Source organism: Typopeltis vanoorti, chromosome 5 (genome assembly GCF_054136105.1).
Source record: "Typopeltis vanoorti isolate ZY-2024b chromosome 5, IOZ_Tvanoo_1.0, whole genome shotgun sequence".
Lineage (NCBI taxonomy): Eukaryota > Metazoa > Arthropoda > Arachnida > Uropygi > Thelyphonidae > Typopeltis > Typopeltis vanoorti.
This window is the reverse complement of record NC_143553.1, coordinates 6,333,614-6,345,912: the sequence shown is the minus strand read 5'-3', so window position 1 is coordinate 6,345,912 and position 12,299 is coordinate 6,333,614. Positions and strand designations below refer to the sequence as shown.

The window sequence follows — 12,299 nt, the reverse complement described above, 5'->3', positions numbered from 1 at the left end:
ATTTGAAAAGGATGAAAACCATGGAAAGATTACAAAGTCGTATAACAAAAATATTTTCAGGATTGATACAATGTTGATAAAATATTGATACAATGTTGATTATGAGCGGCATACACCGGGGGAGGGGGAGATATAATTAAGACATTTAAGCTGTAGAAGGGGTGTTATCTGATAACTGGAGATTTTTCATATGGCAGAATGAGGGGATAGAACAAGGAGGGGCCAAACCTGGAAGTTGTGAAAGGGGGTGGTGAGTAAAAGGAGAGTAGTAGGAACATGGAATGCATTGCCTGAGAGAGTGGTGAAAGTACAAAAGGATGAGTCTAAGGAGTGGTAAAATAGACTTTGTATTGACTAGTATTGACCTCCCATGGAGGTCAAGAAAAAAAAAATAATACAAAACATTACCACATGTTAACATTTTTATCATGTGGTATGGTCTTTAAAACAAAATGGGGGAGGATTCATATCATGGAAGGACCCCTCTGGAGAAATCCATTTGGACTGATTTAGTTTACTCTGCCTTATAACAGCGCTTCCCAAACTGTGGTCTGGGCTGCATCCCCCTTGGGGGCCATAGGTTTTGTTGAGGGGGGGGTGAAATAATGAAAACAAATTTAAAATGTTTTAAGACTAAGTAGATTTTTTTTTATCTTAAAAGAAACACATTTAATTTTTATTATTTATTATTTTTTTTTGTTATTTTTCATATTTTAATGGAAAAAATTCGCACATTGGTGCATATTCACAAATTTTGCTTCCTGCATATTTCGGTGCTTAATGAATATTAGTAAATATATGCTGATTCATATAAGTTTCATTTCAGAGCAGAAATCTAAGAATTGCAGTTTCAAATATTCCACCTGATATTGACTTTTTGTGTAGCAGTATTGAAATACATCCATCACATTAAATTGTTATTAAACTTCTTTTATGTTTTTAATTCTTTCTTTCTTTATTACTATTCATTTTACGCTTCATGCTTGTACTGCAAATATACAATAACAATATATCTATCTATATAAAAATATGAGAAAATGTGTAATGTCAAATGTGTATGTAAGATGCTAAAAATGTAATATTTGCATTTGATTTTTGCAATATTTGCTGTGTGTTTTGTATTGAATATAAATACAATAAATATTATAATAATATATGTCTATATTACGATTTTTTTTGAGGGGGGCCGTGAAATATTTAAATTTTTCTAAAGGGGGACCTGATATCCAGAAGTTTGGGAAGCACTGCCTTATAAGACCAAGATGGATCTCATAAATCGAAGTCCTGACAGATAACTTTGAGGAAAATATTGATAGGAAGTTAGTAATAATATAAACTTTTTATGTAGTACTATCATATCCTGATAGTACTACATAAATGTACTTTCCTGTAGGGTATATATCAGGAAATTTGATGATGAGATGAAATGAAATGATGTATTATTAAAATTTAAAAAAAAAAAAAATTGTCCACTGCACTCTCTATCAAGGGATTTATGTATTGCATTAATAATTACATAATAATGTAAATTAAATCAGAATTTCACAGTTAGCTGAAAAAAACACACACAATTACACAAAGTGCCTCCCTCTGAAATTGAAATGCAATTGTACACACCTGTACACACACACAAATCATTAAGCATTTAACAAATATTATCTTAAAACTTCATAATTCATCATCCTATTCTGTGCCATATTAGTGCCAGTCAGATTCCTACTATCAATTTCTTTTATATATAGGTAGTTCTCACTTTACAAATTCCTGCTTTACAAATTTTTATCCTTACGAATTTTTTGGATTGGAATTTTTATTTTAAATTCTAAATGTTAATCGAAGCAATTGATAAAGATGGAAACTTTTCTATCAAAAAGTTTTAGAAGAGATTCAACATTTCAGATACAATTCGCGTAACACCTGGCATAAAGTTTCCGAAGTGTGGCATAAACTCTGTCCTCAGTTTAATGATAATTTCAAAGGCTTTGAAAACCCAACAAAGATTGTGAATTCTGAAACTCAAGCGATCTTAGGTATGGCTAACCAGTTGCAAATGAATGTTTCAGAAGGTGGTGTTAATGAGCTGCTTCAATCTCGCATCATGGAACTCTCACCCGATGATATCCTTGAATTAGAGGAACAAGAAAGAAATGAAGAATAAAAAGACAAAGAAGATAATGAAAATGAAGTTTTTCACTTTAAAAGATCTAGAAGAAGCATTTAAACTTCTTGAAAAAGCTCAAGCAATATTTGAATCACAAGATTCAGACTTTGAACAGTTTAGTAAATTTTCCTGCAAAATGAATAATGCTTCTGCTTGCTATTGAGCTATTTTAAACTACAAGAAGCGAACGTTAATGAAGCAGAAGAACACTTGAGGCATTCATGAGGCGAAGCTTCCTAGCATATCTCCTACTACCTCAACAGCTGCCAATTCACGCGGTGATATAGAAATGAGCTCATTTTTTTTCAAAGAATCTTTTATAAATTAAAAATTTTTAAATTAATTTAAGTTAATTTAATTAATTTAAAATTTTTCTTATGTTATTTTTTAAATATGTAAATCTTTGGCCAGTAAAGTCTTTTCTTATTATTTAATATTCATTTTATATTTTATATATTCCTTCTTACTAATGTAACTCTTGCTTATAGCATTATTTCTAAGGCAAATAAACTCTCGCTTTACAAATGGTCGCCAGGAACCAATTAATTCGTTAAGGTGGGAACTACCTGTTTTAACAGTATTATGGATAATTGATAGAACATTTACATCATAATTTTTTTAATTTTTTTATGTGATTACCATCCTCTCGGTTAGCCAAATGTTGCGAAGCGCATAGCCGAGTGGCTATGCACTTCGCAACATATGCCTGGGAAAGGAGTGTCCTGGGGTCAATTCCCGTCACTGATGTGAGGAGCTTAGGATCTTTCCCAGACATAGCCAAGTTAGTCAGTCATGGGCGTGGACTGCAGGATTTTTCCTCCCCAGTTTATCTGGGTTTTTCCTCCTGCAAGTAGGCAAACTGGGCGTGAAAACATAACACTTCCACAGACATAGGCCACCTCCAGGAATAAGGAGTAACTAATCTATTCCGTAGGATTTTGGTTCCAAATGCCAAGTGATGAACTTCATCTTCCACCTAAAGACCCAGACATCCATTCCCATGGTGGGATTTGACCTACAGCCGGTTAGTTGGAGAGCAGATATGCTAGCCACTCGGTCAACCAGGCTGGCATATAAATATCTTATAACAAATTTATATCATCTTATTCAGAGTGCAAAGTTCAAAATTTTCCCATGAATTTTCTGACTTGAATAAAATTGTCTAGAATAACTATTCTCCAGTACAAGAAAACTATGTGTTCATTCGTTTATATGTAAAACTGGACAATTTCAGGCTTGAAACTTGGCAGTTTCTTAATATATATATTTTTTTTCACTTTTGAAAACTGTAGTTTTGAAATTTACTTTAGTAAGGAAATGGTTATGTTTTGCTCCCTTCATTTTCTTATAATTTTGTAATATTTGTATATCATTTTTATCTGGTTATAAAGCATCTTTGATGAAAGTTATATTAATATATGGAAAACATAATCCCTCTGAATTTCATTTGTTCAATAGGATATCCTGGAATTTATGGATCTTGGCTGCAATAATTTTTTAAGTAACATTTGTTTGGTGATCGCATCATACAGTGATATGTTCCTGAACAGGTTACCAGATGATGAAGGGTGAGAATTACATATTTAAAATTTTTTTATTCCTTTAAAACTTTGATGATCATTCCACTATCTGTCTAGGGCAGTGTTTCCCAAAAGTCTTTAGGGGGTGTGAAGCAATTTTTTTAAAAAAATTTGATTACCATTTGTTTTTTACTTTTCTATTTTTTCACTATATTATTGAAGATAAGTGTGAATCTAGGCTATAACTAATTTTTCAGTAGCCAAAATATCTAAAGGAAGTTTTAAACAAAAAAAGGAGTCTTTTGACATGTATTGACTGACCTTCATTAAGATCACATCTAGTTGATGACATAATCACATTCCAGCTGTGTGGTTCAGTCTGTTTTCATTAATAGTTTAAATTCAAATAGTTTGAACTACACTGTCAGAACTCTTCTCTAAATTTTGGAACCATTGATAACTTAAATTGTAATGTTCTTAGCAATTGTTTCACCACCTGTGCATTTGGATATCCTGGAATTTATGGATCTTGTGACTCCATGGCGGTCAGGAAAATGTAATATTTTCTTCCAGGTCCCTTGCAGCTGCAAGCTGTCCTACTTTGGTCAAACAGGCAGGACAGCAAATATCAAAATTTCAGAACACAAGGACTACATCTGGTTTCACCAATACAGCCACTCTGGTCTTGCTGACCATGCGCTGGATACCTGCCATAGAATATGGTGGAAGAAAGCCACGATAATACACTGTTGTAAATACAAATATGAAAGGCTTTTCATGGAATCAGCTTCAGCCCTAACCTCAACAAATTTGGCTGCATGAGACTGCCTCAAATTTGGGAAACCTACATCAGAAGACCTTCAGTCCAATCGCCCAAGAATACCAAAATTGCCCGCTAGGGGGCACCATCAGGACTTTAGGAGAAATAGCTTCCTGCTTCTTCCTCACTTACTGTTTGTTGTGCCTGCGTGCACATGTCTTGTTCTTAAGTTCCTTGAAAATAGCAACGTGACGTTGCCAAAATATTGAAGTATGTTAAAATTTATTTTAATGTATATACTAGTTACATTGTAATTTCCTTATCCTTTCTTTTAGGCTTACACGGTGATCCGAATGCATTTTTGAAAATTATGGAGCCAACTACCGTGTTTGAATAAAAACTTTAGTTTAATATAACTAAAATCTACCTTCGACGTTTCGACCTTTATGTCAAGGTCATCTTCTGGAGCATACAACTATACACAGGAAACAAGCTATACTACAATCAAACTGGTTTGTTAAAGACACCGACCAACCACTACAACAATTGTTGGCCTGACCTCTGGTGAGAAGGGGAAAAAAAAAAAATTCAAAAAATTATACATCAACGCTAGAGTCCTATTATTAGTGTTGTCTACTATATATGTTACCGCTAAAGTGCGAAAACCGTTAATGTGCACATTACCTAGCTAATCTGCAGATTAACTGATTTGCTCCGTTAACGTGCGGAATCAAGAGTTTTCCGCATTGTACCTAGGTAATGTGCACATTAACGGCTTCCGTATCGTTAAAGTTCAAAAGTTTGTTTCTCTCATTTCCTTTCCCTACTCCTTCCCCCCTCTCCCTCCACTTTTAGTTTGGTTTTTTAATAAGTAAACATAATTTTATCATATGTTTTTTTTCTTAATTGTAATAATATTTTAAACCATTTGATTCCTTGTATTATATTAATTGATTGATGATTGATTCTATCAACTAATTTGTTGATTATTTGATTGTATTAACTTGATTCTTTAGATATCAAAAAATAAATAAATAACATTATCTTAATTTAAACATACAGAAACATTGCTGTTGTTCCAGCAAAGATCTTATTTTCACTTTAACGAGTGCCTAGTAGGTAATGTGCAGATTACCTAGGTAATTTGAGAAATGAAACAATTTTCCGCACATTAACGGATCACCGTAGTTAATCTGCACAATACCTAGATAATCTGCAGAATAACTGATTTCTGCACTTTAGCGGTAACATATACATATATTCACATCATTCCAGCGAGTTGGTATGGAATGGTTTCTAATACTAGCTAAGGATTGGCTAGAGTCCTAACTTATGCTGGATCTTTCATATTAGGTAGGCTGAATGTGTGCCATCCAGATCCTTGGAATTTTCATGCCATCTTTGTTGTTGATATTTGGGTGGTTTATCAGGATTTCGCAGGATTCCTTAAATTTCCTTTCGTACCAGGTTTTTGTGCGGTGTAAGGAGCAGGTGCTTTTCCAGTTGATTTGGTGTAAGGTGTTGAGTGCGTGGTCTGAGAGGCCTGCTTCACCATAATGGTTATATTTAATGTGTCTAATGTGTTCTTTCTTGCGTATAGGGATTGTCCGTCCTGTTTCACCAATGTACGGTAAGTTACAGATGCAGCAGATGCAATAGACTCCAGGATGTGTTAATGCGAGGAGAGAATCCTTAGAGGAGTTGAATATGGTTTTAAGTTTAGTGGGTGGTTTAAAGGTGGCATTGAGGTTATAATGTTGTAGGATTCTGTTGATTTTTTCTGATAACCCTTTAATGTATGGGATGGCTATGGTTTTACTGTAATCTAGATTCGTATTTGTTGTAGTTTTATAAGAGTATTTTATTAACAGTATTTTTGTTATAGCTATTATTTATGAATGTGTCACTAATGATTTTTAGTTCTTGTTTCAGGGCTTGCTGGTTAGAGCAAATAGTTGTGGCTCTGTTTTTAAGGGTGTTAATGACTCCATATTTTTGTGATGGGTGGTGGTATGAATTAGCATGTATGTATTGGCCAGTGGCATAATTGGCATATTTTTTGGAGAACAAAGACTTGAATGGGGGGGGAGAGGTTTTGAGTGGGGAAACAAAGTCACCCATTCCAGCAAGAAAAAAAAAAAAAAAAGATATGTGATTGAAGCAGAAAGAATAATCAGATCATGGGAAAGTGGCATAGAAATCTTAGTTCCCATTTATGTTTATAGGACACAAGACTGTTTTAAATTCTCCAAATTTAAACAATGGCTGCCTCGCCTCATCCAAAATCAGAGAGATGATTATTTTGAAACCTTCAGCAGAATGAGCAAAATGCCATCACAACACCCATAGATGAAAGCTGGGACTTTAGAATTCTATCATTTACAGTGTTTTTGTTGCTTTCTTATTCTTGTGCCCACTTGCATAGGTAAAATGTATGTATATCTCTGTACCCTTTGATGATGCCTTGGTAACCAAGGTGAAATATTGGTCTTATTGGAATTATATTGTTCTAATAATTTAGAATTGAATAGAGTTAGTTAATTATTATCTCTTGATATGTTTTCTTCTGTAAAACAACATAAGGAATAACAGATTGGGCTTGGTAGCCTGTTAAGTGGTGGTGTACATTGGTGATGTTAGTATTGATACTTTAGATGTTAGTAAAGTCAGCGTGAAAGTGTTTTTTGCATGGTATTTTATTGGATTTTTAGGATGCACTTTTGTAGTTTCTTTGCACATTTCTTTTTTGTAGGGGATTTTCTTTTAACTACAGTAACATTATAATTTTTATGCAAACTTTTATGGCAGTTAAATAATGGAAAAATTTGCTAACAAAAATTTAGTAAATTTACTAACTTTTCAAGTGCAAATAATTCAGTAAAAATTTTTATAAATGCTGGTTTACCAGTAATTTTTTAGCTTTTCAAATTGTATATTGAAAGAAAATAAATACTAATAAACAAATATTTTTATTGAAACATAAAACATGACAAAGATATTGATTTGCTGCTAGGTGGCATTTTGTGTGTAGAGTTGATTTAACACTTCTGAAAGATAAGCAACTTTTTTTTGTATTTTAGTCGATAATATTAGGTTAACTTATCAACTTATCGTAGTTTTTGTTCTAAACAGATGTGTGATTCACTGAGCTAATTAGTTTGTAAGTAAAACTTGTATTATTATTATTATTATTATTTTTTTAATATGAATTGTTGGTATGGTATCAGTGCATGGTAGAATAATGGCTGCAATGACCATGTTGTTGGATGATTTGAATTTGCAGGATTTTGTGCATTGGAGTGCACGTGAAATGTATTCGTTGAAAAAATTAAAAGATATATGGAAGGAAATTGAAATTTGACAGAAAGAGAGTGTGAATTAAATGTTTTAAAAATAAGTGATGAGAATGGTGCAAATATTAGTACAGTTTTAAAGTTTGAAAATTAGTAAAGTTTACGGGCACTCTTCTCCTACATTTTCGACAATTAAGAAATGGGCTGCTGAGTTTAAACGTGGCAATACCAGCCTTGAAGATGATCCACGTGAAGGATGTCCAAAAAGTGTAACAACACCAGAAATCATCAGTCAGGTGCACGATATGGTATTGGATGACTGGTGAATCAAAGTGTGTGAAATTGCTGAGACTAGAGGATTTTCAAAAGAACGTGTAGGATACATTTTGCATGTAGAATTGCAAATGAAAAAGCTTTGTGCAAGGTTGGTGCCATGCAGATCAAAAACGCGCTCGCATGAAATTTTCTGATCTGTGATTGGAGCATTTTATCAAGAATAAAACTGATTTTGTGCATCAATTTATTACTGTGTATGAGACTTGGATTCACTATTACGCCCGCCCCAGAATCCAAACAGCAATCAAAACAGTGGACAGAATGCGGTTGTTCGGCGCCAAAGAAGACAAGGTCATGGTATCATTGTTTTGGGATGCTTAAGGCATTTTTGTTTATTAATTATCTTGAAAAGGGTAAAACAATAACCAGGGAATATTATTCCGATCTTTTAACCAGACTAAACGAAAAATTTCATGAAAAAAGACCCGGTTTGTAGAAGAAAAAATCATCTTTCATCAGGACAGTGCACCTGTCCACAAAGGTGTTTTGGCATTGTTTTGAAATTAAGGGATCTGCACTATGAATTGTTGGAGCATCCATCCTATTCCCCAGATTTGGCTCCCTCTGACTTCTATCTCTTCCCAAAACTAAAACTCTTCCTCGCTAGTCAGTGTTTTTCTTTGAATCAAGAGGTGATTGCAGCTGTAGAGGGGTATTTTGCAGATCTTACTGAGAACCACTGCAGGGACAGAATAATGGCTCTGGAACATCGTTAGAATCAATGTATTAGTCTAAAGGGAGATCATGTTGTACATGATCTCCCTTTAGACTAATACATTGATTTTCATTATAATTTATAATCATTATAATTATTTTTATTTTAATGAAAAATAAAAATAATTTTGAAAGTATAAATTTGTTAAAAATTGTTAGGCTGAGAACTTTTCAGACCACACATGTATATACAGAGACAAGTTACGTTGCAATTCAAAGTATGCCAAAGTGACACTGATTTCATCAACAATTTTTCTGCTGGCCTGACCTCTAGTGAAGAAAAAAAAATGCATCCTTTCTATATCCTGTTTTTACATGACCAAAGAACAAATTCATGTTATTATTTTAATACTTTTAATACAGCAATAGCAGTGGCTTAATCAATAATTTAGCATAATTTGTTTGTTATATTAATGTTAAGATCCTGGATTACTGCAGTCTTAATTATAATTTATAATGATATTTATAATCATTATAAATGCAAATGAATAAATCATCATCAAATTCCTGACATGTACCCTCAAAGGGTGTGCAGGATATGTTAGTACTGCATGAAAAATTTACATCATTACTAACTTGCTATCCAATTTTCCTCCAAATCAGTCTGTTACTTGTCACGACTCCAGCATTATTAGATCTTATATTTCTATCATCTAAGGCACTTTGTACCGTATCAATCCACCTATATCTTGGTCTTCCTCTGGGTCATTTTCCTGCCAACCTGGCAGAGAACACTTGTTTTGCTAATCTTTCCTCGCCCATTCTGTTTAAGTGACAACCTGAGATTAGCTCTGCTAACACATTCTTGGATGCTGACAATGTCAGGTTCTTTCCTAATATCCTCAATTTTAATATGATATTGCCATTGATGCCATCGGTTCATGCCTCTAATCTTTCTCAGGGCTCTCATATCTTCAGTCTCTAGTCTTTGGTCAAGTGTTTTACTTCTGACCCAGCTCTCAGATCCATAAGTTAAAACTGGTTTGAACACTGTCTTGTATACAGCTAATTTAGTGTTCCGACTAATTTCTCTCTTATTCCATGTGAATTTATTCAATTGACTTCCTACCATACCAGCTTTGTTGATTCTGTTGTCTATTTCCATATTTAAATACCATCTTCAGTAAAAATCGTGCCTAAGTAGCTGAAATGTTTTACTTGTTCCACAGGTTCCCTGTTCACAACACAGCTGACATTTTCAACAATTCTACCTATTTTCATTGTCTTTGTCTTTTTAATGCTGACCTTTATACAATATCTATTACAACAGTTATTTAGATTAGTCAGGGAATCTTGCAAACTTGCAGTGGATTTATTTAGAAGTTTAACATCGTCCGCATAAAGCAAAGCGCTGACATTAACATCTCCAATTCTGATATCATGTTTAATACCACTTTCCTTCATAATGTGATCCATATAGATAATGAATAACAGAGGGGATAATGTACATCCTTATCTCACACCAGATTTAACATTAAGCCATCTTCCTGTACTTCCTTCAATTCTAACTGCTGACTTACAACTCAAATAAAGACTAAGTATTGCTTGATATAATGCCCCATTGACACCATATAACTTTAGCATATTGAATAGCTTCTATCTTGGCACCTTGTCATATGCCTTTTCCAGATCGACAAAACTTAAATACAGATCTTTGTTATATTCCCATGCTTTCTCAGCTATTTGTCGTAAAGTGAAGATCTGATCCTGACAGCCTCTGTTTGGCCTGAATCCAGCTTGTTCTTCACCAAGCTTTTCTTCCACAATTCTTCTCAACCGTTTTTCAAGTATACTTGCATAGATCTTGCCAGGTACATTCAGTAGGGAAATACCTCTGTAATTCTCACATTCAGTTTTATTTCCCTTTTTATATATAGGTACTATTAAAGCTCTACTCCAATCATCGGGAATTCGTCCCTCTGTTCAGGCTTTCTGAACTATGCAGTGCAGCCACTGTAAGACTTTTATACCACCATACTTTAGCATTTCTGGTCGAATATCATCTACTCCTGCTGTCTTTCCACATTTCAAGCCTTTGATGGCTTTTTCTACTTCAGGTATGGATATATATTCCTGACTGCATGCCTGTTGAATGTTTTTTACCACTGTGCTATCACTGCTTGTTTCATTTAGGAATTTTTTGAAGTAATTACTCCATACTTCAAGGATATCTTTTTTTTTCTCCCGTTTTCATGCAACCTTTATCATCTCTTACTCCTTTTACATCACTCTTTCTTCCATTTCTAAGCTTCTTCAACAACCTGCAGAATATCTTACCACCTTCTTGATATTTATTTTCTATGTTCTTGCCAAAATCCTCCTATGACTTTTGTAGCTGTTTTACTAGTTTTACACAGTGTTTTGCTTTCTTACATTTGTCTCTAAGAGCCCAAGTTGACTTATTTGCCAGGTACTTTTGATATGCTTTCTTCTTTTCCTTCACTGCCTCTTTAACTTCCTGTGTCCACCATGGAGTTTTGATTTTTCTATCCTTGTAGACAACCTCACCACATACCTCTCTAGCTGAATCAGTCAAGGTTTTCTTCAAGGTTTGGTTCCTGTTCTCAAACTCTTTAATTTTTTGTTCAATAATCTCTGTGTATTTTAGTCTACAGTTCCCATCTGAGAGCTGCTCAACTTTTATTCGCTTTAAAACTTTCTTACATGTTATTCTTTTCGATATGAAATTCAATTTTATCCTGCTCAATAGTAAATAGTGATCACTTCCAATTTCAAATCCTCTGTACACTCTGGCGTCCTGCACCAGGGAGAAAACATCACTATCAACAATAACATAGTCAATGAGACTTTTCTTATTCCTTGCCTCTTCTCTCCATGTGAATTTGTGCACATTTTTATGTTGAAACGTGGTGTTAGTAATAACCAGTCCATGCCCTTAGTAGAAATCCAGCTATTATTTGCCATTATTATTAGCTTTGCTCTTTTCTCCAAATTTTCCCAAAATATTTTTGTATGTCTGACAATCATTTCCTACTCTGCTGTTTAGATCCCCAACAAGGACCAACTTTTCCTTTTTCATTGTGTCAGTCACTTTTTCTTTCTAAAGCATCAAAAAATTCCTCCACTTCTACCTTAGTAGAAACTTCTGTGGGACCATAGGCACAAATAAGTCTCATTGTCCAATTCCTCATTCTGATATTTGCCCACATCACTTTACTTGAGACTGCCTGCCATTCAAGAAGATGAGCCTCGTATTTTGTGTTGAATACTATGGCTACTCCTTCGTTTCCTTGATTGTCATTTCCTGAATATAACATTTTGTACTTATTGCTCAGAAAAATCTCGCCAGTTTTTGTCTTTTTTGTTTCAGTCACCCCTATTATGTAGATCTGGTAGTTATCTAATTCTTCAACTAGCTCCATTTCTTTGCCATTCAGGCTTCTTATGTTGATAGTACTGATCTTTAACTCTGGTGATGTTGAGTTGGGGTGTGCTTTCAGATTTGTTCCAGTAGCTGACTTTTTGCTGTTCTCCCTGGTTCCCTTGCAAAAACA

General features: G+C 34.1%; 1 protein-coding gene across 1 annotated transcript in view; it reads left to right on the top strand.

Moving 5' to 3' along the window:
* Positions 1-12,299, top strand: part of Vps51 (vacuolar protein sorting 51) — a 421,027-nt gene that overhangs the window by 183,912 nt on the left and 224,816 nt on the right. Inside the window, exon 9 of the mRNA XM_090392235.1 lies at positions 3,620-3,729. Within this exon, the coding sequence (XP_090248361.1) occupies positions 3,620-3,729 (110 nt within the window). The remainder of the gene's footprint in view (positions 1-3,619; positions 3,730-12,299) is intronic.